Source organism: Dendrobates tinctorius, unplaced genomic scaffold (assembly GCF_039654945.1).
Source record: "Dendrobates tinctorius isolate UK_male_01 unplaced genomic scaffold, ASM3965494v1 ptg000086l, whole genome shotgun sequence".
Classification (NCBI taxonomy): Eukaryota; Metazoa; Chordata; class Amphibia; order Anura; family Dendrobatidae; genus Dendrobates; species Dendrobates tinctorius.
The window spans coordinates 57,341,929-57,369,901 of NW_027361754.1; the positions used below are offsets into that span (position 1 = coordinate 57,341,929).

Below are 27,973 nucleotides of genomic sequence, written 5' to 3' on the forward strand. Positions count from 1 at the left end.
AGGCCTGAAAACCGTTAAATGTCCATTTTGCAAGCCTGCGAGAAAATCTCGCCATACGGATTGCATACGGATGCAGACATGCGCAAAATACGCGACCTCACCCTGCTTACGGATGACCTACGGAGCACTATTTAGAGGTCATTCATCCGTATTACGCAAGTAAACTACGGACCGTATTTTGGGAAGGTTAGTGTGACTTCAGCCTTAGGCTGTGTGCACACGCTGCGGATTTTGCTGCGGTTCCGCAGCGGTTTTGGCCGCTGCGGACCCGCAGCAGTTTTTGCTGCGGTGTACAGTACCATGATTCCCTATGGGAATCAAAAACCGCAGTGCAGACGGTGCAGAATTTTCCGCGCGGATTATCTGCGGTTTTCAATCCGCAGAAAGAATTGACATGTCAATTCTTTCTGCGGATTCTCCTGCGGTTTGCCATCTCCTCTATTGAGGAGATGAAAAACCGCAGGGCAAAACCGCAGAGCAATCCGCAGGTAAAACCGCAGGTCTTTTGACCTGCGGTTTCACCTGCGGATTTTACAAAATCCGCGCGGATGAATCCGCACCTAATCCGCAGCGTGTGCACACAGCCTTAGAGTTCTAATATAATTCAAATTTTAATATAAAAAAATCTTTAAAAAAATTAAGAAAGTTAAAAAAATATGTTTAACTAAAAAAAACTAATTTAAATAATGGTTTCTATTCTGATGAAACATTTCCTTTACACTGTATGTGAGTCTATACACTAATAATCTCTAGTGAGGCTCCTGCAAGGATGAAAGTTTGCATTTTCACGTCTAACATATTGCCAATATAAACCCGGCTCACTTACATGTTCCCTTTATTTCACTGATAAAAAAATAGTTATGATTGGTACCACAGGCAGTTCTTGTATCTGTAGACCACCCCAACATCTACAGCTATGTTTATGATTGGTACCACAGGCAGTTCTTGTATCTGTAGACCACCCCAACATCTACAGCTATGTTTATGATTGGTACCACAGGCAGTTCTTGTATCTGTAGACCACCCCAACATCTACAGCTATGTTTATGATTGGTACCACAGGCAGTTCTTGTATCTGTAGACCACCCCAACATCTACAGCTATGTTAGACATGAGGCCACAAGGGCACAGCAATGTGGGCTTCTCTTTTCTTGAGATTTTCATCTTGTTTTTTTTTTTGTTTTTGAGCTTTTATTCCTGGTCTTTTTATTCTTTGCACCCATATATTTACAGCAATCCGGGCTGCAGGTCAGATCATGTACTCCATTCATTTACTCAAAGCCAAAATAGTTTTGTATAAATAGAAGATAAATGAGAGATTTGAAAGCCTCCTGCTCAAGGACAGCTGAGAGCGGGATGACGCGCGTGTATTCAGAGCACACAATGCACGCAGAATATAACCTCAAAGGAAGAGTTCTACGGTACTGAGAGCAATTGTGAAAGATCACGAAAAATAAAACAAAAAATTATTTATTTTTTTTATTTTCCGGAAAGAAAAATATTTTCTATCGACTTATTCTGAACAATTCTGAAACTGCATTCACAGAGGTGAGGTGCACTATGCGTGCGCGTTACGGCCTCACCCTGGGTGCCTCCATAAGACACCATTTTCTCCCTCAGCTAAACTATGTTTTTTATGTATACACTATGGGGATAAAGAGTTTCCTTATAGTTAAAGGGGTATTCCCATCTCCAAGATCCTATCCCAATATGTAGAAGGTGTAATAATAATAACAATATTAGCAAATACCTCCAATTAATAATGCAGTATAGTTCTTCTAATTAGCTTTGTCGCTTTTCTCCATGTATGGCAGTAGCTTCGGAATTAATGATTAAGACCACTAAGGGTGTGTGCAGACGCTGCGGAATCCGCTGCGGATTAATCCGCACGGATTTTGCAAAAACCGCAGATTAACCCCTTACCTACAATTGACGTAATATTCCGTCCATGTGACCATGGACCTAATTACCATGGACGGAATATTACGTCATCGCGATCAGCGGCGCCCACGTGGTGAGCGCCGCTGATCGCGGCCGAGTGTCAGCTAATTATCATAGCTGACACCCGGCACAATGTGTCAGGGGCGGTCATGGACCGCCCCCGACACGTTAACCCCTTGCACACCGCGATCAAACGCGATCGCGGTGTACCGGGGGTTAAAGGGAAGCATCGGCAGGGAGGGGGCTCCCTCCGTGCTTCCCTGAGCCCCCCACGGCAGCGCAATGTGCAGCGCTGCTGCGGGGGGCTCTTTCCCTACAGGCCCCCGGATCCAAGATGGCGACGGGGGCCTGCAGGGAGCTGACTTCCTCACTGCCTGCAAAGCGCAGGCATGAGGAAGTCTGCAGCAGTGCCTGTGACAGATCGCTGATCTGTCACAGTGATCTGTGATGTGACAGATCAGCGATCTGTCACAGGACAGTGATGTCCCACCTGGGACAAGGTAATAAAGTAAAAAAAAAAAAAAAAAAAGTGTTAAAAATAATTTAAAAAAAAATCGCTAAATAAATCAGTAAAAAAAAAAAAAATATTCCCCAATAAATCCATTTTTTCAAAATAAAAAAAACAAAAACAATAAAAGTACACATATTTGGTATCGCCGCGTCCGTAATGACCTGCCCTATAAAACTGTCCCATTAGTTAACCCCTTTAGCGAACCCCTTAAAAAATAAAAATAAAAAACGAAGCAAAAAATAATGATTTATTATCATACCACCGAACAAAAAGTGCAATAACGCGCGATCAAAAAGATGCATATAAATATGCATGGTACCGCTGAAAACATCATCTTGTCCCGCAAAAAACGATCCACCATACAGCATCATCCGCAAAAAAATAAAAAAGTTATAGCTCGCAGAATAAAGCGATACAAAAATAATTATTTTTTATATAAAATAGTTTTCATTGCAAAAAACCGACAAAACATAAAAAAAGACCTAAATGAGGTATCGCTGTAACCGTACTGACCCGAAGAATAAAAACGCGTTATCAATTTTACCGCACGCGGAACGGTGTAAACGCACCCCCCAAAAGAAATTCATGAAACGCTGGTTTTTGTTCATTCTGCGTCCCAAAAATCGGAATAAAAAGCGATTAAAAAATGTCACGTGCCCGAAAATGGTACCAATAAAAACGTCAACTCGTCCCGCAAAAAATAAGACCTCACATGACTCGGTGGGTCAAAATACGGAAAAATTATAGCTCACAATATGTGGTGATGCAAAAACTATTTTTACAATAAAAAGCGTCTTTTAGCGTGCGACAGCCGCCAAACATAAAAACCGCCATAAATCGTAAATCAAACCCCGCGTTATCACCCCCTTAGTTAGGGAAAAATAATAAAACTAAAAGAAAATGTATTTATTTCCATTTTCCCGCTAGGGTTAGGGTTAGGGTAGGGTTAGGGCTAGGGTTAGGGCTAGGGTTAGGGCTAGGGCTCAGATTAGGGTTAGGGGTGTGTTGAGGTTCGGGTTGGAGTTATAATTGGGGGTTTCCACTGTTTGGGCACATCAGGTGCTCTCCAAAGGCAACATGGCGTCTGATCTCAATTCCAGCCAATTCTGCGTTGAAAAAGTCAAATGGTGCTCCTTCCCTTCCAAGCTCTGCCATGTGCCCAAACAGTGTTTTACCCCCACATGTAGGGTATCAGCCTACTCAGGACAAATTACAAAACAACTTTTGGGGTCCAATTTCTCCTGTTACCCTTAGGAAAATAAAAAATTGGGGGCAAAAATATAATTTTGCAGAAAAAAATGTTTTCTTTATTTTCACGCCCAGGCGTTATAAACTTCTGTGAAGCACTTGGGGGTTCAAAGTGCTCTCCACACATCTAGATAAGCTCCGTGGGGGGTCTAGTTTCCAAAATGGGGTCACTTGTGGGGAGTTTCAATAGTTTAGGTACATCAGGGGCTCTCCAAACGCATATGACACCCGCATACCAATCCATCAAAGTCTGCATTCCAAAACGTCACTACTTCCCTTCCGAGCCCCGACGTGTGCCCATACAGTAGTTTTCTCCCACATATGAGGTATCAGCGTACTCAGGACAAATTGGACAACAACTTTTGGGGTCCAATTTCTCCTGTTACCCTTGGGAAAATAAAAAAATGGTGACTAAAAGATGATGTTTGTTGAAAAAATACGATATTTTTATTTTCACGCCCGGTCGTTATAAACTTCTGTGAAGCACTGGGGGGTTCAAAGTGCTCACCACACATCTAGATAAGTTCATTAGGGGGTCTAGTTTCCAAAATGGGGTCACTTGTGGGGGGTTTCCACTGTTTAGGTACATCAGGGGCTCTCCAAACGCAACATGACACCCGCAGACCATTCCATCAAAGTCTGCATTCCAAAACGTCACTACTTCCCTTCCGAGCCCCGACGTGTGCCCATACAGTAGTTTTCTCCCACATATGAGGTATCAGCGTACTCAGGACAAATTGGACAACAACTTTTGGGGTCCAATTTCTCCTGTTACCCTTGGGAAAATAAAAAAATGGGGACTAAAAGATCATGTTTGTGGAAAAAATACGATTTTTCTATTTTCACGCCCGGACGTTATAAACTTCAGTGAAGCACTGGGGGGTTCAAAGTGCTCACCACACATCTAGATAAGTTCCTTGGGGGGTCTAGTTTCCAAAATGGTGTCATTTGTGGGGGGTTTCTACTATTTTGGTACATCAGGGGCTTTCCTAACGCGACATGGTGTCCGATCTCAATTCCAGCCAAAAACGTCAAATGGCGCTGCTTCCCTTCCGAGCTCTGCCATACGCCCAAATAGTGGTTTACCCCCACATGTGGGGTATCAGCGTACTCAGGATAAATTGCACAATATCTTTTAGGGTCCTGTTACTTTTGGAAAAATAAGAATTGAGGGTGAAAAGATCATTTTTGTGGAAAAAATATGATTTTTTAATTGTACTGCTGTACGTTATAAACTTCTGTGAAGCCCTTGTGGGTTCAAAGTTCTCACCACATATCTAGATAAGTTCCTTGGGGGGTCTAGTTTCCAAAATGGGGTCACTTGGGGGGGTTTCCACTGTTTAGGTACATCAGGGGCTCGCCAAACGTGACATGGCGTCCGATCTGAATTCCAGCCAATTTTGCATTGAAAAAGTCAAACGGCGCTCCTTCCATTCTGAGCTCTGCCATGCGCCGAAGCAGTGGTTCCCCCCCACATATCAGGTATCAGCGTACTCAGGACAAATTGCACAATAAGTCTTGCAGTCCAATTTCTCCTGTTACCCTTGGTAAAATAAAGAAAATTGAACCTGAAGTATTTTTTTTGTGAAAAAAAGTTAGCTGTTCATTTTTTTTTTAATATTCAAAAAATTCCTGTGACGCACCTAAAGGGTTAATAAACTTCTTGAATGTGGTTTTAAGCACCTTAAGGGGTGCAGTTTTTAGAATGGTGTCACTTTTGGGTATTTTCTATCATATAGACCCCTCAAAGTGGCTTCAAATGTGAAGTGGCCCCTAAAAATAAAATGGTGTTGCAAAAATGAGAAATCGCTGGTCAATTTTTAACCCTTATAACTTCCTAACAAAAAAAAATTTTGGTTCCAAAACTGTGCTGATGTAAAGTAAACATGTGGGAAATGTTATGTATTAAGTTTTTTGTGTGCCGTATCGCTGTGATTTAAGGGCATAAAAATTCAAAGTTGGAAAATTGCGAAATTTTCAAAATTTTCGCCAAATTTCCGTTTTTTTCACAAATAAATGCAAGTTATTTGAATGCAATTTTACCACTAACATGAAGTACAATATGTCACGAGAAAACAATGTCAGAATCACCGGGATCCATGAAAGCGTTCCAGAGTTATGACCTCATAAAGGTACAGTGGTCAGAATTGTAAAAATTGGCCTGGTAGTTAACGTTAATATTTGGTATTGCCGCGTCCGTAACGACCCGCCCTATAAAACTGTCCCATTAGTTAACCCCTTTAGCAAACCCCTTAAAAAATCAAAATCAAAAACGAAGCAAAAAATAATGATTTATTATCATACCGCTGAACAAAAAGTGCAATAACACGCGATCAAAAAGACGCATATAAATATCCATGGTACCGCTGAAAACGTCATCTTGTCTCGCAAAAAACGAGCCACCACACAGCATCATCAGCGAAAAAATTAAAAAGTTATAGCTCGCAGAATAGCGATGCAAAAATAATTATTTTTTATATAAAATTGTTTTCATTGCATAAAAGCTCCAAAACATAAAAAAAGACATAAATGGGATATCGCTGTAACCGTACTGACCCGAAGAAGAAAACCGCTTTATCAATTTTATCGCACGCGGAACGGCGTAAACGCACCACCCAAAAGAAATTCATGAAACGCTGGTTTTTGTAAATTCTGCGTCCCAAAAAACAAAATAAAAAGCGATCAAAAAATGTCACGTGCCGGAAAATGGTACCAATAAAAACGTCAACTCGTCCCGCAAAAAATAAGACCTCACATGACTCGGTGGGTCAAAATATGGACAAATTATAGCTCTCAATATGTGGTGATGCAAAAACTATTTTCACAATAAAAAGCGTCTTTTAGCGTGTGACAGCTGCCAAATATAAATACCGCCATAAATAGTAAATCAAACCCCCCGTTATCACCCCCTTAGTTAGGGAAAAATAATAAAATTAAAAAAATGTATTTATTTCCATTTTCCCATTAGGGTTAGGGCTAGGGCTAGGGTTAGGGGTGTGTTGGGGTTAGGGTTGGAGTTAGAATTGGGGGGTTTCCACTGTTTGGGCACATCAGGGGCTCTCCAAACGCAACATGGCGTCTGATCTCAATTCCAGCCAATTCTGCATTGAAAAAGTCAAATGGTGGTCCTTCCCTTCCGAGCTCTGCCATGCGCCCAAACAGTGTTTTACCCCCACATATAGGGTATCAGCCTACTCAGGACAAATTGGAAAACAACTTTTGGGGTCCAATTTCTCTTGTTGCCCTTAGGAAAATAAAAAATTGGCGGCAAAAATATCATTTTTGTGGAAAAAAAAAGATTTTTTTATTTTCACGCCTGGGCGTTATAAACGTCTGTGAAGCCCTTGGGGGTTCAAAGTGCTCACCACACATCTAGATAAGTTCCTTGGGGGGGGTCTAGTTTCCAAAATGGGGTCACTTGTGGGGAGTTTCCACTGTTTAGGTACATCAGGGGCTCTCCAAACGTGACATGGTGTCCGATCTGAATTCCAGCCAATTTTGCATTGTAAAAGTCAAACGGCGCTCCTTCCTTTCTGAGCTCTGCCATGCGCCGAAACAGTGGTTCCCCCCCACATATCAGGTATCAGCGTACTCAGGACAAATTGCACAATAATTTTTGCAGTCCAATTTCTCCTGTTACCTTTGGTAAAATAAAAAAAATTGAACCTGAATTATTTTTTTTGTGAAAAAAAGTTAAATGTTCATTTTTTTTTTAAATATTCAAAAAATTCCTGTGAAGCACTTTAAGGGTTAATAAACTCCTGGAATGTGGTTTTGAGCACCTTAAGGGGTGCAGTTTTTAGAATGGTGTCACTTTTGGGTATTTTCTCTATTATATAGACCCCTCAAAGTAAACATGTGGGAAATGTTACTTATTAAGTTTTTTGTGTGCCGTATCTCTGTGATTTAAGAGCATAAAAATTCAAAGGTGGAAAATTGCGAAATTCTCAAAATTTTCGCCAAATTTCCATTTTTTTCACAAATAAACGCAAGTTATATGAATGAAATTTTACCACTAACATGAAGTACAATATGTCACGAGAAAACAGTGTCAGAATCACCGGGATCCATGGAAGCGTTCCAGAGTTATGGCCTCATAAAGGTACAGTGGTCAGAATTGTAAACATTGGCCCGGGAGTTAACGTGCAAACCACCCTGGGTAGTGAAGGGGTTAATCGCCAATGGGTATGAGGCCTTAAAGAAGTATTCTGAAGATTACACCTATGTCTCTTACATATGCCACGAATATAGGAGAACTGGGGGTCCCATTAAGACGAGTCTCCCGCTTGGCTGTTTTCCTATTGCAGGTTCAGAACTAGGCCCAGAAAGCCTCAAATCATGTCCACAGCCAAATATCGGCCACTCCCGCCATCATCTACAGTTCTCTGTTGTTTTCAAAGCAGAAAAATATTGTTCAGACTTCACGCAGCAGCTGTTCACGTCATGCACCACTAGCAATGAGTAAGTGCTCAGCCTCCATCAGTAGTTCTGGAGAAACGGCTCCTCCGTCACTGCCCAATTCCCCAGTTTATCATCTCTCATCCATCACTGACACCGCATGTCTACAAAATATATCATTTCATTAATTATAGACTACGTCAGCCCGAAGGAATTTTTGTTTGTTTGTTTCTCAGCTACTTGAATATAATAAAAAAATCTAAATTTTTTTAATTATAATTTCTATTAACGATGATCTATTTTTTTTTTTTTACGAGCTGACGAGCATCTGACAGCATTTTAATGCTGCCAATTTCATTTTTGCACTTTGGTGTTTCCGCCTTTCCTTTTTAAAAGAGCAGTAACGTTTAATTTTTTCTTTTCTTTTTTTTTTTTTTTTTTTTTTTTATACTCGACAGCTATACGAGGGACAAGTTGTAATTTGGAATGACACCATTCTGCTTACCACATACCATAGTTGTTTCTGGGTTTTGTCTTTACAGCGTTCATTATGCAGTAAAAATAACCTAACATTATTTTCAGTATATAATCTAGTTTTTTATTATATTAGTGGCCTTAAAAAATCTGAACGTAAAAAAAAAAATAATAATTTGGTTTGCGTCGTCATTTTCCGAGACCCGTAGGTCTTTTATTTTTCCATTGATTGATTTGTTAGAGAACTTTTTTTTGTGCATGAAGCTGCAGTTTTATTGGAAACATTTTGGGACACATAAGATGTTTTGACATTTTAGCTTTTTTATTGCATTTTTTGAGGGGAGGAACAGCAATGTAAAAAGGGGCAATTCTGGTGTTTTACTTTTTTTTTATGGTGTTTACCTTATGGGTTAAATATTCTACATTTTACTGATTGGACTTTTATATACACAACGATTCCAAATAGGATTCTTCTCCTTTTTTTAGAAAAATATTCAGAATTGAGAGTCCTCAGTAGTTGATACCTTTTAATGGCTAACTGAAAAGATGGTAACACATTGCAAGCTTTCGAGACTACTCAGGTCTCTTCATCAGGCTAGACTAATACAAAATCTGAAGTCACATATTTATGCACAATACAGCACAGAAAAAATGCAATAGATGAGACAAGTGACTGAAGCAGAACTATCAATATGGGAGAGGGAGAAACATAAATATAAACATTGGACCAGTTCATAGATAAGGAGTCCGGATGTTTTATGGTCCTCTGATTGGGGTCTAGTTCTGTGTTGTGATGCCCCCACACGGTTTTAAAAGGAAATTCCTTAATTGATGTAAAAAGACATAAATCCATGCGACACATTCATTCCAGCACTGAGAGTGTCAACGGTTGTCATAAATTTGTACTCCCAAACTCGTCTCCTTTTTTTTTAAATTTCTTTAATTAAGAAAAAAATACAATATTTTTACAGTGTTTTTTATATCTTTAAAAAGCATTCCTTTTTTAAATTTACTCTATAATTAATAAATAATAATTTAGCAGCAAAAAAATAAAAAAAACACGTCTACTGAGTATTAAATATAATTTATCAAACATACGTGACAGTAAAAATGAACAAAAAACACCTATTATATACATATATACGGTATATATACAGTATATATATATATATACACCGTATATATATATATATATATATATATTATCACCACTGTCTAACAGAAAAATTAGCTTTGTTGCCCATAGCAGCCAATCACAGCACAACTTTCATTTCATCACAACTGTTTAAAAAAAAAAATCTCTTTTTTTCTCTATATTTTGCATGGCAAAAAATGACAAAAAATACCAAAGTACCACATCAAATTGCACTAAAAAAAAGTCAATTTCTCTCAAAGGGAGATCTAATATATCCACAACATTAGAAAAATAAAAAAAATACAGGTACAGCTGCTGATCTAGATTTGTAGGGCTACCTACATACATGGTAGGTTTATCCCAGCTGTTGCTAGGAGACGAGAACAAATAGTGAAGACATCTCCTTCCTTCTCATCAGTTGATAAATCAGAGGCCTTACATTACATGCGGAAGGATAAAGCGATGCGCTCGCTGAAAGCACACAGCCGACGAGCTCTAAAATTATTGTTAATTACCGAATGAAAATAACATAATTAATTCACGGTCTTCATGGAGGCGAATGTAAATTATGAATGTTGCCAGGGGCACAAGGCCTTGAATCATCAATGAAACTGAGCAGGCCTTTATGCAAAACACCTGGGGGAAACACTTGGCCAACAACTGCCTGGGATGGCTAGTAGCAGCTCAGCGCCAGTGTTATAAATAGGGTGGCAATCATATGAAGATTGCAATCTTCCTCTAGAGAAGGGGCTACTTCAAAGGTCCATGATGCACATTAGCTACGAAGAGGACTTGTCACCAGGTCAAAAGTGAACGTTTTTCCTCTTATTTTATTTCCGCTACTCCCCTTAGTCCATTCTTTTTTTTTCTTTATTTCGTCATATGGGTTCTAGAGATATGAGCTTGTATATTTTGGGCTCATTTTTATGGTCTTTTCGAGGGGGTGGTACTCATGGTAATAATGTGGAGCAGCCTAAAGACACGCCCAAGAGGATCCTGTGAGCTACATACCCTTGTAAAAAAATATAAATATTAGTACTAAATAAAAGACCCAGATTTCTGGAACCGTATGGAATAATTAGGGAAGAAACTGGAATAAATTGACTACTTTTGATCTGGTGAAGGGGCTGTTCACAACTGGACAACCCCTTATTAATGACCCCAGCATGCTGGGTAAAGTAAAAGAAAAGGTTTAATTAGTACCTCTTGATCCGGTACCGCGCCTTCATTCTGAGCATTGTTATCCCTGCTGGACTTGTGGCATAAACAATGGCACGTGACCACTGCAGTCAATCAACAGCAGCAGAATGGCTTCAAACTTCAGTCACAGTTGAAGTTCTATTTAATGCAGCATCTTGGGTCCATTCACAAAGGGCTGTTGGGTCGTGGACAATCCCTTTAAGTCATCTAAAGCAGGACTGAATGGCTCCCTTATGTGCATGTGAGCACCTAATAAGGATTGAGCATGTTGAATTTTAAAATGTCCCATGCGGGAGATGAGTCTGGAAGCATCGTATTCGTCTTTGCACAGTTAAAACAGACAATGGCTCACCCCAGCTGAACATGCATGTCAATGATGTTCCATATTTGTCAACTTTTCTGAGCTAGCTTTTCAAGAGAGAGTTCTTTGTTGTGTGCAACATTTTTACCAATAGAATTACTCCTTTTTAAAGGCCACACCCATCAACATCCATTCCCCACTCCTGCGCAACCCACTCCTGCCCCCGAATAAGCAATCACATCCTGGAGCTTCATCTATTCTCATCCTCACGCACAGGATACCTTCTGGCTTACAGAGGGTTCAGGAGGTTCCTGGGAAATTTGCCAACTCATTCAAGGAGAGATGGCAAATAGGACCCGGGAAGTCAGAGAAATCAAAAACTGATGAAAAGGAGCCAAAACAAAGCTTAAAAATGTATGAATGAATACTGTATAAGATCGCTTGGAAATGTCATAAATATTAGAAGGGGGCATATCCCTTCATTAATTTTACCAGGGAGGTAAAACCTAGATACTCACCTGCCTAACTTGTGCCACTCCTCCGTAATCAGTGCTGCACCCCCAGCTGGTCTCTGAGAGGGGATGCTGTGCTAAGGAAGGATTAGTGGCACCGGTCTGGGATATGATTATCGTTTTTCAGGGTGTTTTTTTTTTCTTTTTTCATCTTGCAAGACCCATCAATGAGGGGTTGTGCAATGGTGAAAAATCCCATTAATAGCAATTATTTTTTATTTGACAATTTTAATTGTAAATTAGCGACCAATATCTATGTATAGCACATGAATGAAATATACAATAATGAACGTAGTCATCCAGCTCCCAGAGCTATATTTAATTTGATACCTGCCTATACTCCTACATCTCTTGGATCTCTCTCCTACATAGGAAGACCAAAATGGAGTCATTGCATTACTGATGCAAATGCACCTCTATGACTAAGGGCGTAACGCCGGAAATGCGTCAGAGATGTCTTTGAAACCACAGAATTCGTTCTGATGGACATATAATAAAGAATTTGGATTTGTTATAAGTGGATAATTTCCTACGTTTCTTCTATGCTCTGAAAGTCGGCAGCTGGAAAAGGTCCCACACATTGTGCAAAGTCTAATAATAATGTGGTGAGTTCAAAAAATGATTTTTACAATTATTGTTGCATTTTTTGCTGAGTTTTTATTGTCTCTTGTGCAGGCTGATAAAATTTAGCGCCCCCCTCAAAAAAATAAGTAATGCAATTTCCTTGGGTTTTTGCACCGAAAAAGCAGCAAAACCTGATACCAGTGGGGTTTTTTGCTGCGTTTTTGCACTTGCTTTCCATGAGCAAAGGCAATGTAAATACACCTTATCCATACTGCGTTCTACTAAGACTACGTTCACACGAAGGTATAAAAAATTGTCCGATTTCATCCAGATAAAAGGTTTCCTACGTTTAACTATTGCAATGTACATGTAAAAATCGAATGCTATATGGTTGATCTGTACGGGATCTGATTTTTATTTTGGGCACTCAAAAACCTGAATAGGTGAGTCTCATCCGACAGAAGGAGGAGACTAATGTATGTTTCGTTTTTTGCAGGGCTGTGGAGTCAAAGTCGGTGTCAAGTGAGGCCGTACTAGGCCAAAGGCCGTGAAAGGGAGGCCATCATGACAAAGTTGAGAGGGAGTGAAGAAGCTACAGTTGTGGATAGTGGGTAGCGTGGTGTAAGGGGTTAATTAGTGAATAGTGCTGAGTGGGGCCGGGTTTATTAAAGGGGAGGGTTAGTTAAGGGGGGGAGGGGTCAGGGGACATGGGTATAAATAGGGGGCGCCATCTTATAGGGGCAACCATTTTTGGTACCCCTCAGTAACAGTAGCAATCTCCCACCCACCCTCCCGGTATGTTGGGCTATGGGTTGGGGGTTGTCCCTGGATTAGTATTTTAGTTGAATTGCGTGGAACAGTCTTTGTATTCTTCTACATTAGAACAGCAGTTTCGTGTACGTTTTCTGTCATGGCAGCGGGGCGTGGGGGTGGTCCTCGAAGTTGGTGAGGCTGGATGCCCTGGGGGGGGGGAATCGGAAGAGGTCCCGGACTCCCTCCGGGGTGGGCCTATGTGGACGGATATTTGAGGCATCCCGAAGAAGGGATAAAGGGAACTTGGATATGGTAATGGTTCATGACCAGGCGGGTTGTTTTTTGGTGCCTCCAAGCTGGTGCTTTACAGCAGGAGGCAAGACTCGACCTGGGGGCCATGTTGGTTTAATAACTATGGAATCTTGGTATTTCTGGGCTTCGAGGACCGCCCTTACGGGTTTTTAAGTACTGTAAAACATTTGTTTATATGTTAATAAATGGCTGCTGTGGCCAAATTATCCAAATAACATGTATATCTGTTGTTATTCAGTTCATGTGGGTATGGAAGGGGACACAGAGGTTGAAAAATGGGGGGTTTAGGAGAAGAATACGTTGGCAATTGGTAGTGGAGCTGCAAGGAATCGCAAATACTTTTTGTCATGGAAATTGAGGAGTCAGAGTTGGAGGTTTGGCTGACCGACTCCACAACCCTGGCAGGGCTGTGGAGTTGGAGTCGTGGAGTCGGAGCCCATTTTGGTGGAGTCGGAGTAGGAGTTGGTGTCATGGAAATTGAGGAGTCAGAGTCGGAAGTTTGGCTTACCACAGCCCTGGTTTTTTGTTCACGTGGACATTCAGTCATCTGAAAAGTCGCATTGATTAACATTGTTCCAAGTGCCGTAAGCACCAAAAGAAGGTTATATGAACATAGACTAAAAGGAATATGGAATACCATTTCATCTTCCATTATATACTGGCTTGTATACAAATCAAATAATAAGATCCCCTTTAAATCTCAAAATGGCCACTTCTCTGTGGGTTGGCAAGTTCTTCATCCTGTGTGGCTCCCTTGACATAATGTAAGAATAGATGGGCCTATTCCTGCTGACAGCTGGAAATTATACATATTCCCACTTCCCCTAAGACCCACAGAGACCGAAAGGAAATTACATCTGAATTCATTTATCAAATGTCCTTTCATTGCCGTGACCGTGTCCTTGTCAGCAGCAGATTGATAAATTAGTTATTGATGACCGGGGGAAATGGTGCATCACTATGTCCATTATCGGATATATGTAGACGAGAAATATATACTCTTTTCCGAGGATTCTAGAGAATGACAACTGACGTGACCACCATTACAACTTTCATAGGGGCTGCTACCATAGCATTCCCAGGCTGGAGTGTTGAAGAGTAACTAAATGTTTCTTTTTTTCCATTTAATTATTTATCAGCCTTTGCAAAGTTGTGAATCTTTGTAATATTCTCCTATTACCTGCTCTTGCTTCCTTTTTTACCGAACTCCATACTAAAAGGGCTGCTTCAGCCGCCTTGTTCACGCATTTGGGGCGCTGTCAGACAGCCGTATAAATCGAGGCAAGATCAGAACGCAGTGCACGGACTGGCCGGCGGTTCTACTGACCAGAGCGTGGAGGCTGCATAGAAATACATGAAGCTGTAACACTCAGGTCCGAAGAGCCGCCGGCCAGTCCGTGCTATGCGTTCTGATCTTGCTCCGATTTATATGATAATCTGAGTGCGCCTTTAGGCTGTGTGCCCACATAGTGTTTTTTAAGCGTTTTTGATGCGTTTTTCGGGGTCAAACCGTATCAAAAACGATTAAAAGCATCCCATTCATTTAAATGCATTTTGGCCTTTTTGTGCCAATGGATGCGCTTTTTACCTCTAAGGAAACACTTAGCGGTAAAAAACGCAGCATGTTCATTTCCGCGTTTTTGGCTATTTTCTATAGTCCAAAAGACGCACGGAAAAAAAACGCATCAAAAACACACGTTTTTTGCGCAAAAAACGTGCAAAAATTGCGGCAAAAACGCGCGTTTTCTGGTAAGGAGAACACGTTTCCTGAGCGTTTAAAAAACGCTACGTGGTCACATAGCCTTAGAGTAACTGTTTTGGACAGCAGGTCTAGCAAATATCTGGACTCCTGCTCTTCTCACCTAGGGCGGCTGTGTGGTGGCAGCCTGACCAAAGCTCCGGTCACTTGTGATGGCGACACAAAATTGTGCAGCAATTGGCTATTGCAGTGGGCAGCATTTTGGCCACAGCATCTGGCCACATTAATGGTCTCACTCAGAAGTCCTTGATTTTTCGCGTACATAAAAACACAGACCATTGTTCACCAGTGTTTTGGATCCAATTTTCATCAGTGTTTGATCTGTGTTTCAGTTTTTATTATCAGTGATTTTCACATATGAAAAAAAAAATAAATAAGTAATATATATATATATATATATATATATATATACTGTATATATATTACAAAGCTTCTTCTACCCACTACAATGGTAATTATGGACTGCACTCGGATTGCACACCGATGCCCTCCATTTTCACAGACCCATAGATTTAAATGGGTAATTTTGATCTGTGACTCGGATAACAAAAGGACATGTCCTCTTGATTTTTTCCAGACCACTCAGTCTGAGAAAAAAAACTGACATCATGTGAACAGCCACTTGGACTGTAATGTGTACATGTTCTATCTGTGAAAAACAAAGGACATGTACGTGACCCATGGACGTCTGAATGAGGCTTAAAGCATGCAAAATGTATTCAGACCCTTTAACTAATTTAAACTTGAGACCACACCCCCCTAACTCCAGAGCTCTCTTCACTTTCAGTACTGTACAAGGATCAAGATGTCTTAAGCGCCCACACAGAACTTAGTGCGGAAGTGGCAGAAGGAGAAAACAATATGGACAGGTGAACTTAACGTAACCTGATGTCAGTCCTTATAGTGGTAATAAACACAATGATGTGATAGTAAAAGGATGAAAACTAATGTCACTGTACAGGGATGATAAATAATGATGTCACAGTACAGAGATGATAAACACAGCGATGTCACAGTACAGAGATGATAAACACAATGATGTCACAATACAGGGATAATAAACCAAGTGATGTCACAGTACAGAGATGATAAACACAATGATGTCACAGTACAGGGATAATACCAACAGTGATCCCACAATACAGAGATAATAAATCCAGTGAAGTTACAGTGCAGGGATAATAAATATAGTGATGTCACAGTACAGGGATAATAAACACAATGATGTTACAGTACAGGGATAATAAACACAATGATGTCACAGTACAGAGATGATAAACACAGTGATGCCACAGTACAGGGATAATACATCGAGTGATGTCACAGTATAGGCATAATAAACCCAGTGATGTCACAGTACAGAGATGATAAACACAGCGCTGTCACAGTACAGGGATAATAACCACAGTGATGCCACAATACAGAGATAATAAATCCAGTGAAGTTACGGTGCAGGGATAATAAATCTAGTGTTGTCACAGTACAGGGATAATAAACACAATGATGTCACAATACAGGGATAATAAACCAAGTGATGTCACAGTACAGAGATGATAAACACAATGATGTCACAGTACAGGGATAATACCAACAGTGATGCCACAAAACAGAGGTAATAAATCCAGTGAAGTTACAGTGCAGGGATAATAAATATAGTGATGTCACTGTACAGGGATAATAAACACAATGATGTCACAGTACAGGGATAATAAACACAATGATGTCACAGTACAGAGATGATAAACACAGTGCTATCACAGTACAGGGCTAATAACCACAGTGATGCCACAATACAGAGATAATAAATCCAGTGAAGTTACAATGCAGGGATAATAAATCTAGTGATGTCACAGTACAGGGATAATAAACACAATGATGTCACAGTGCAGGGATAATAAACACAATGATGTCACAGTACAGAGATGATAAACACAGTGCTGTCACAGTACAGGGATAATAACCACAGTGATGCCACAATACAGAGATAATAACTCCAGTGAAGTTACAATGCAGGGATAATAAATCCAGTGATGTCACAGCACAGGGATTATAAACACAGTTATGTTACAGTACAGAAATAGTAAGCACAGTGATATGACAATACAGGCATAATACACACAGTAGTGTCAGAGTAAAAGTAAATTAAACAGTGATGCCACAGTACATAGTCCCTTTTTGTCAGAGTGGCCAATGCCCCTTTCCCCAGGCCCTGCAGCCCAGGTACAATTGCAGGTCTGTGTTCCCTATGACAGCTTTGCAGGAACATATGAAAATCTAATCATACAAAACAATAATATAAAATTGACCACGTGATAAAAATATAAAATCCACTTGTTATATGGTATGTTCAGCCAGCACATTGTGGGTAAATGATGTGACTGATCCCTTACAGCAGACAAGGTAATGGTCTCTATCAGAATTTGTAGTGAAATCACATGGAATTCTGTCCCTGTCAGGATTTTCCCAGGACACGGACATGAAAGTATGGGATTATGATGTTCTGTAAACCTTGATTATATTTTGGTGCAGTGTTCTCACAGGAAATGGCCCTAGACTACAGATATATCACAGCGCACTGCTTCCTATAATCAGTAAATCAGCCGTTACTATATTACCTCCAGATTATATTCAAGTGTTTCTTGTGTCTGATTGTAGGAAAGCTGGAGACCACCAATATGACCTCCATTATAGCATTCACAGAGGATATCACTCATCTTTCCAGTCCTAAAGCAGAATTCCAACTCATGTTTGCGGTCACGGAAATTCTTATGAAATAGCTGGGTCTCTTCCACCATGGAAATGGGTGGAATTCAATCTAATCATGTTTTTCCTTCTCAGATAAGAGTCTGGCAGCCCCTTATTCCCCCTTTCTGCTGTAAGTTCATCACCAATGAAGTGGGACCTGTCAGCTGATTCATGCTGCCCGAACCATGAATAGCATGAATCAGACACTGCGGCGCTTCGGAAGAAAACCTTCTTTGAAAAGCTGTCTGGGGACCATATATTTTGGATGATTAGTCCAGCGGCTTCTCCCTGCTCTACATGACTGACCGGTCTCTGGAAAGACCTCTCAAAGGGATCGGAGCAGGGAAAAGTCATTGGATACCGGCCTTAGGCTAGTCATCCGCATAGTCCCTAGCCAGCTTCCCAAAGTAGGTTTTCTCTGAAATACCGCAGCATTTTAGAATAGAACACACACGGCGGCAATAACTCAGCCGATGTTGGTTCGTGCTGCCCGTGGTTCGACCAGCATTTATCAGCTATCGAGCTCCCTTTAATCAGTCTGTCTTACAAAGTTCCCAAATGAAGCATAGACCATATAGATGTTCTCAGCTCAGAAGCACTGACTATTAGCTGACATAGTGAGTCATAACACACCCACCCCTTCCATGGTCACCCATTCACTTCAATGGTTGTCATGCAATCCTACATTTCCCGAGCAGTGATTGGAGTCAGACAGCACGTTTCTTGAAGGATATCTGCTGATTGCCGGAAGATTCTGAAGCAAGATTCATGGAGATCACATTCTACTGGATTCAGAATAAAACCGTGATTGTATGTCACATGTATGACAACGCCTCTGGGCACTGGAATGACTTCTAATAATGGCTGCTAAAGTTGATGCAAATTGATTCCCAGGACCCAATCAGACACATCAGTGATCTGTGGTTGGCTGCTGCCCAGATAACTGACTATAAGGCTAGTTTCACACTAGCGTTTTTTAGCGCTGCGCTTCGTGCGCAATAGAATCGCATGCAAAAAACGTATCATGCGTTTTGCATGCATTTGCTTTTTTTAGGCGCATGCGTTTTAACCAGTTTCTAGCCATGTTAACTCTTAAAATGCATGCGATTTTAAACGCAGGCGTGCGCATGTCTATGAGCACACCTGCGTTCCCATAGACTGTATTGTGATTTTTTTGCGCATTCCTAGCGCAAGCGTTTTTTAAGACAGGTCGGACGGACCAAAAATGCAACAGGTTGCGTCCAGCGCGCCTAGCCGCACACTACAAAAAACGCATGTGCACAAAAATGCATACGAACGCGTGCATACGCTAGACCATGCGCCCCCATGTTAAAGATAGGGGCGCAGGACGCATGCGCATGGACACGCACGAAGCGCAGCGCTAAAAAACGCTAGGGTGAAACAAGCCTTTCCTGACGATATCCCCGGATGCTCTTTTGAATATCCAGCCTTGCGAAACATCACATACAGTATACCAACGATGGCGCCACAACGAAGACCGACTAATCAGAAGAGTTGAAGATGCCATTAGCCTTGAGGATGGAGATAAGTGGGTAAAAATCCACGCTGCCAGTTGTCCAGAAATGAGCAGGAGACAGGAATAGTTGAACTGCACACACTTCTTCATCAGGACAAACCCCAATGAAGGATGGCAAACGCCACCTGGTAAGAAAAAGTCCTAAGGGCTCCTGTCCAGCAGTCACAGATTACAGACATGGCCGACATACCAGGTCCAGCAGATTGATATGCACCAACTCTAATGGACACCCAACATTTGCTATTTAGAGGGGTTGCCTATTTTATGTAACTCCATTAAAGGAATTGTCTAGAGAACAACATTTTTTCTTTAAATGACACCTTAAAAGAAGTGATACATGCCTTCCTTCACGAGTCTCAAGCAGACCCTGTTCTGATGATCCCATGGCCCCTGCTGGTGTCTACGTCCTGATCCCATTTTGATCCACAAGAAATACCTGCTCCGCCAATCAGTGGATGCTGTAACAACCAACTCTAAGAAATGATTGATGGGCAGTGATTGGCGGAGCTGGGTTTTCTGGACATTTCTGATTTGCTGACGTGGCAAAATAGATGCAAGAATGTGTGGTCTTTTAGGAGGTTTAGGTCATGTGAGGAGGAGAGGGGATACATGACACTGAGACAGATGATGGGAAAAGCATAGGTAAGGGTTGTTCTAGTACTGATGATTATATATTATTGGGGAGCGGGGGCAGCGTCACTTAGTAGTATATACATTCTATGCACAACCCAGTGGGATAAGCATTACAATGGGAGTGGTGGGGGTTCTTTTCCAGATTGAGCACTTTTAAAAGTAAATTTTATTCCCTGGAAATTAATTAGGAGAACAAGAGATGGCTAAATAGACTATCACGGTCAGAATTAGAGAAAACCTACACATAGTTCCCATAATGTGTGAGTCAACAGATGTCAAATTGCCATGATATTGCTACACTCTATGGAAAGAAGTATGGCGGGCCCCACTGAGGCATGTGATACCATGTGCCATTCAACTGGCGAACACAGACAGAAGAGGGCCCCTGCGCAAGCACAATATATGGGCCCTTGGGAGTCCAATACTTTATCATAATGCACAATTCAAGCTGTTGTGTAAATGGGTCCACTTACTGTTTGTACCCCCGTATAGCTGTACAGGTTGTACCAACGATATGTCCGTCCCTGCCCCCTCCGCATTGCCTCTAAGGTAGCTTTTTTGACCTCTCATTCTAGATCCATAGACATCAATTTGGAGTTGGTTTCTTCTTTGCAGGTGTAACAGCTCTTACTCTTGTGGGAAGACTTTCTATAATGTGTCTGTTTATCGAGAAGAGCATTTATGAGGTCAGATATTGATGTTGAGGGGAGGTCGGGCTCACAATTGTGCACTGGGCACAGTCATGAAGAACAGAAACAGATCTTTCCACAAAGTTGAAAGCTACAAATGCCCAAAATGTCTTGTGCTCAAGTATTAAGATTCCCCTTCACTGGAACACAAAGGCCGACCCCTGATAACAGGTCCATAACCCCAGAGCATTACACCTCCTACCCCAAACTGTACAGGGGGCATAATGCAGTCAGGATGGGTGCACGGCGAGGGGTCGGATGCTATACATCGGGGGCAAAAGGTCTGAATGTCCTAATTCTTATGTACCTGCAGCCTATCAATAATGTGCAATTATAATTGTCCAGCTGTTCCTTCACAATGTATAAGCAGTAGGACTACAGGTTCATGCTGAGACTTGTAGTGTTCAGCCAACGCCTTTGCACATTATATTCTTGTATGAGAAAGCTGTGCAGGTGTTCAGTCTTGAATGGGGTCTACATTGGGGCCCTGCTCAGCTGTTTCTTTATCAGTCACCTGCCTGTGTGGGTCTACATTACAGTGCCCGTCGCCTCTTCGCCCTCAATGCAGGTCTGCCATCCTACCCCTTGTCTATACAGCACTACCCAAAGGCCATATACATTCCATATACTATAAAACCGCCCGCCTCAGCCCTCTCACTGACTCTCCCAGCTGCACCTTGGCTGTGTCAGAAAAGACATGCCCTCCCTCCTCCCACCATGTTTATTGTGGGGCCTCATGATCGAGGCAATTGCATTGCCCTATAAAAACCTGGCATTGCCAGGACGACACAGGCCGAAGGCGGAAAGATCAGGGCTTGGCTGTATGGCTACAGTACTACATACACCAGGGAGCCATCAAAGAGGCAGACACTCCACACATGGGCATCTAGGAAACCAATTAGCAGCATAAAAGAGAACACAATCCCCATAATTACAGACCGTGCACCGAGCGCGGCACATAATGCAATGCAGAGGTCGTGTTATCAAACACTGATTATTATGGCGCAAAGGGTTAAAGTCCGGAAATAGAAGTCACCTGATAAGACTCTGTGTTGGAATAATATGAAGGTCAGCGGCGTACCTGCAGAAGGGGGCCGACTACAGCGCCAAGGTGGCCATAGAGACACAGGGGAAAACTTCTCCCATGTCAGCTCCCACCCCAGCTCCTAAAACCCACATTTACAAGCCCAATTTACCTTCTACTTCTTCCTAACAGGATATGAAAGCTGGCGTTTATTAAATGCCGCTTTCTCCTCAGAAGTCGATCTCCCCCTCCCATTTAATAATTGTTCTTTATGGAAAATGACAGTAAAAAAAAAAACCTTTGAAGCGGTGACATTGCAAGGATTAAAAGTCCCCCATCCCCAGTGTATTACTCCTGGGAATGACTTCACATTGTACTCCTGGAAATCCTGTGTAGTGCCGCCGGTACGAGGAATATATGCTAAGTAAAGTGACTTACACAACGCGGCGGCGGCGTAATATATGCGTAAAAAAATGGTGCTATACTCTGGAAAATGTTATATATCTACATAAAATAGTAACGGGCAAAGTATCGCGATGCGTTGTGATCAGATAGCGGAATGTCGTATTGTGAATGATCAAAATGATACGCCAAAAAGAGACGCGCAAGAAAATAATGGACTCGATTTATGGTTACGTAACATAGATGCATGTATTACATCTGCCAGATATGACCACAAGGAAGCAAAAAAATATATATATATATATTTATAATGAAAGTATGAATATAAATATAAAAGATATTTATTATTAAACTAATGTATATAAATGATCTAAAATATCTATTATGAAATTAATTTTATATAACGAAAGTAAGGAATATAAATAACATAAAATATATGTTTATCATTAATGACTATAAATATAAAATATATTATTAAATGATTGAATATATATATTGAAAGTAATGAATATAAATAATATAAAGTGTATTTGATTAAAGAAGTGGCTATAAATAATATATTTATAATTGAAGTAATGAATATACACACACACACATATATTGCATGTATAGAAAATAAATCTAGGCAGATATTTGTAAACTAACCATGTAACCCCTCCAGCAGGTGCACACTATGCTAGCAGCAGTATCTGCCCTGCACACACACACTGACCACAGACTCAGGGCTGGGGGGGCGCTGCTTACCCAAAATCCTGGTCCATGGATTTGAAGAAGAATTTGTAATTGTGCACAGGTCTATTGCTGAGGACATTTTTAAAATCTGCTAAGGTGACTTTTTCAGGAGACACCGGCAGTTTCACCAGATAAGGGGTTTCTTCTTCATCTATGTGGTAGATGATTTTAGTCTCAGCCATGAGCAAAGAAATGTCCAAGAGGGGGTAGACCCCCCCAAAATGGCAAGGCTCCCCTTCTTCTGCAGGCTGTAGCCGGCTCAGGAACAGAATGCTTCCACGATCAGGGCAGAAATATGGAACCAACAGTCTGGATTTTTCCCCCTGCCAGTCACTCTATAGGCTTTCACAATACACTGCTCTCAAAACAGGAAGGGAGAGATGCAGAATCCTGAGCTGGCAATGCATTGTGAAATGGCTGCTCACAGGACATTCTGCTCCCTGCAGCGCCCTCTGGCGGCACGCGAGAGAGAAGCCGCTGTTACTTTCTCTAGAAGTGCTGATTTGCCCTGTCCAAAATAAATACAGGCTTTGTTTCAGATTTCCTGTAGTCATCTTTTTTTCCCTCTGTTTGTTTTTCTTCCTTTTTTTTTTTTGAGAATGGGTTTGAGGCTTATTGGTCAGTCATTGAGTTCACTGCACTGAATCCTTGAAGCTTTCAAGTATTGCCTATGTTACTCTCTGGAGATTTACTTAGACTAGCATGTCTTATTCCAGTCTTAAACTGTTATTGTTTTTTTTATTTATTTTACGTGCTTTCTTAACATCATTAATCCCACAGCGCCTTACAAACATCATCATCATCACTGTCCCCAATGGGGTTTACAATCTAAAGTCTGTATCAGCAGTGGTGTAACTAAAGTCCCATGAGCCCAAGCACAAATTTGGACATTGGCTCTCACCTCCATGTTGGTCAAGTGTAAGGGCCTTTGTAGCGTTCTAGAGCCTATAAAGACATATATGTAACAGTGTCCCCATCATGGCACCTTCCTGTAATAATGTTTTCTGTTCTGGCCCCTTTCTGTAATAATTTCCCCTATCATTTTGCCTTCCTATAATAATGTCCCTATCCTGGGCCCCGTCCTGTAATAGTGTCCCTCGTCCTGGCCCCTTCAAGTAATAATGTCCATTGTCCTGTCCCATTCCTGCAATAATGTCCCCCATCCTTAGCCTCTTTCTGTAATAATGTCCCCCATCCTGGGCCTCTTTCCGTAATAATGTCCCCCATCCTGAGCCCCTTTCTGTAATAATGTCACCATCCTGAGCCCCTTTCTGTAATAATGTCCCTAGTTCTGGCCCCCATCCTGTAATCATGTCTCTCATCCTAGGTACCTTCCTGTTATAAAATCCCCTGTCCTGGGCATCTTCCTGTTACAATGTTCCCCATCCTGGGTCCCTTACTGTAATAATGTCCTCAGACGCACATCCAGCTGAAGTAGGCGCTGGCGTCGGCAGGCAGCCTTACCGCACGGGCTTAGTCACGGCGCACTCTCTGTCACTGCAATCGTTATGCCCCTGCCTATCAGTATGTCTTTGAATATGGGAGGAAATTGGAGTGCTCGGTGAAAACCCACTGAAACATGGGGAGAACATACAAACTGATGGAGCTGATCTGTAGGGGTTCTGGTGTCAGACCCATAGTAATTTTATATATGACCCATTTTATATAGGCCATCAATATCAAATCATGAGGGTCCAACACACCCTCCCATCAGCTGTAACCAGCTTTGAAGGTGGCCAGACATAAATAGTATGCGGAGCCGAGTACCATGTTTAGTGGATGTTCACTGCAGCTTATCTCCCATTTACTTAAACAGATTGTTTGGGACGTTAACACTGATGGCTTATCCTTAGGATAGGTCATCAATGTCTGATCAGCAAGGTGCGACAACCAGCTCTCTCGCCGATTAGCTGTTCCCGGTGTCGGTGTCGGCTGGAACTCTTCAGTTGCAGTTCAGTACAGCTCCATTGACATTCTGGTGGCTGTGGCCGGGTACTACGCATCAGCCCCCTATTGATTTGAATAGGGGCAGATGTGCAGTACCAGCCGCAGCCACTATACAGTCAGTGGAGCTGTACTGTGCAGCTCCGCAACTGAGCAATTACGCCTGACACTAGGAACAGCTGATCAGTGGAGGTGCAAGTGTCACAGCCCCAACGATCAGACATTGATGACCTATACTAAGAAAAGACCATCAATGCTAAATAGGAGCTGCCTTTAAGGGCCCTTTACACATAGCGATATCGCTAGCGATATCGCTAAAGCGTCACCGATTTTGAGACACAGCAGCGATATCGCTAGCGATATCGCTACATGTGATACTTACCTCCAAACGGCTCCCCCGTTGGCTATTGCTGATCGCGCGAGATCGGCCTGGTCCATTTCTCGTCGTCGGCTTCCTGCTGGCGCCGACGAGCGAGACATGGACGCGGGCGGAAGAAGACATCATCGCTGCATCGGAAAGGTAAGTATGACCATCGAGCATCGCTGCGTCGCTAGTGAGATCTGCCTGTTTGGCAACTGACTAGCGACCATTTAGCGATGCACCAGCAATCCTGACCGGGTCATATTGTGGTCGGGATCGCTGGTGCATCGCTAAATGTAAAGGGGCCTTTAGACTGTGTACTGAGATGTGCCTCTCCTGTTCTGTACACTGTATGTCGGGCCACCTCCGGAGTAGATAAGAGCTGATTTTGGAGGTGCCAAGTGTTGAACACCGATCTAATATTGATGACCTAGCCTGTGGATAGATCAGGTCATCGATATTATATGCCTGGACAACCCCTTTATGGTACATTGCAAATTCAGACACAAATTGAGATGTCACATTTGGAGGTGTAAGAAAACCATCAGCAAGCACAAAATACCTAAAAAGAACCATCTAAGGGTGACCAGACACATTAAGTTGTAAAAAAGGCCAATTTTGACCATAACCAACCAATGGTAGACAGCAATCTTCTTAAATGCAGGTCGGCCATATTGTTGGTTTTTGTTTGAGGATTGGAAGAGATTTAATAGTTATGGATCATTTTAGCGTACATTTTTTTTCTTCTAAATGCTGGTAAAGCTTGGACTATCATACTACTAGGCTGTGGTCCCCGATTCTAGCTGTCCCCTTACGTAGTAGAACTAAAAATTAGAAAACACTCAAGAAAAAAGGGCTTATCCTATAGACAAAAATTTAGAGAGACGTCGATCTTCGACCATCCACCTTTGGATATGGTAACCATGATTGGGTGCCCAAGAAATAGATACAAACATGGGCATGCTCGATTTTCAGATTTAATTCTGCTTGCAAACAAGCAATTATTCTGCCATATAAGGGACACCTCCATCTGTTCTATATAACAGCTTGTGTGCCCCAGAGATGCACTTCATCTGTAATAAAGCTCCTGAGAATGAGTGACTTTTTTATTACCAAACTCCACAAATCATCAAATAAGTCATTTACATATGAAACACAATTTGGGCCAGATAAAATTCTTTCAAGTGCAGCCAGGTTTTAGAAAAAAATGTGGCCCAGGGCATATAGCAAGCCATTCCCTGTACCTCGTATGTTATGGAGGGACGACTCCGCTCTACCGGTACATTGTTACAGGTAAATGGATCAGTTGATATAATCTGAAGATAATTACAGCATAATAATACTAGTAAAAAAGACAGTAACTCCATTGATTGATGAACATGGCGGTGACAGTGGTGCTTGGTCCTAAAAGCTCAGGTTTGGATGGGCTATCAGCTTACCAATGTGCATTCTGTAAGAATGTGACCCCCTGGGCCAAGACCTCCCTGCGGGCAGTAAAATCAGAGGATCGGCAGCACTTGCTTGAATGAGAAAGAGATGTAGTAGATAGCTCTGTCCCATAATTATATATGTAGAAAGGCACAAAATTAAATGGCACCACTCCAGATGAAAATGCTAGTGTAAGTTTTCAGGTCTGCAGACTCCCCGGAACACAAATACAAAGTGCAAAAGCAGACAGCATTCCATATCAATGGTCTCATGTGTTACACACTTGTCCTGAATCTGGGCTTTGCTTCCCTCGCCCCAGTCCGCTGACCTCTGTGGTGCTCCATGTATGGCTTTGCAGATGGCCTGGCGTGATCTCATATGCTTGGGCCCAGATGAGGCCTACCAAATTACACACACCTGCGTCTTCATATTATGACTTTCTAGGTACTCTGGAATGCTCTCTGCTACCTGTTCCTGGTGTTCTAGGACCTCTCCTATCTGTTCCTGGTCTTTCAGGACCTGCGCTATCTGTTACAGGTCTTCCTGGAACTCTGGTACCTGTTCACAGTCTTTTAGACCTGGACCTCTCCTTCCTTTGTGCAGTCTCCAGGACATCTACTGTCTGCCTGCGACATCCAGGACCTCTGCTACCTGTTCCCAGTCTTCCAGGACCTCTGCTATGTGTCCACCTGTGGCTTCTAAAAGTCTCCGGTCTGCCTGCGGCTTCCAAGACCTTTGTTATGTGTTCACCTGTGGCTTCCAAAATGTCTCCTGTCTGCCTGCGGCTTCCAGGACCTCTGCTACCTGTCCCCGGTCTTCCAGGACCTCTGTTATATTTTCCTGGTCTTCCATAACCATTGCTATTTGTGCAGTATATGGAGGATACTGGGTCAATACCCTGAGGCTTGCACTCCTTTGTTGTATTAGTATTGTATAGTGCTGCTTTCTATGAGGCCATCCCTCCCTCCATCCATTTAAGTACTGTATTAGAAATACAATCTAAAATTCCACTATCTTATTTATACATAGACCCATATATAAATAGATCCACATACACTGTGTTCCAAATTATTATGCAAATTGGATTTAAGTGTTATAAGGATGTTATTTTTTGTTTTTCAAATAAACTCATAGATGGTATTGTGTATCAGGGCTCTTTGGATCACTGAAATCAATCTCAAATGCCTGTGATAATTAGTTTACCAGGTGAGCTCAATTAAAGGAAAACTACTTAAGAATGATGTTCCACATTATTAAGCAGGGCACAGGTTTCAAGGAATTTAGGAAAGAAAAAGGATCTCTCTGCTGCTGAAAAGCATCAAATAGTGCAATGCCTTGGTCAAGAGATGAAAACATTAGATATTTCCCAA

At 41.8% G+C, this 27,973-nt stretch overlaps 1 protein-coding gene across 3 annotated transcripts in view; it reads right to left on the minus strand.

The window, feature by feature from the left end:
• DVL1 (dishevelled segment polarity protein 1) overlaps positions 1 to 23,278 on the minus strand; it is a 233,975-nt gene extending 210,697 nt beyond the window's left edge. The window contains exon 1 of one of the 3 annotated variants that reach the window (XM_073585432.1): positions 22,883 to 23,277. In XM_073585432.1, coding sequence (XP_073441533.1) covers positions 22,883 to 23,052 — 170 coding nt within the window. In that variant the 5' untranslated portion in view covers positions 23,053 to 23,277. Of the gene's footprint in view, positions 1 to 22,882 lie in introns of all 3 variants that reach the window. The other 2 variants (XM_073585433.1, XM_073585434.1) reach the window with 2 other exon arrangements.
• Positions 23,279 to 27,973: the final 4,695 nt, after the last annotated feature.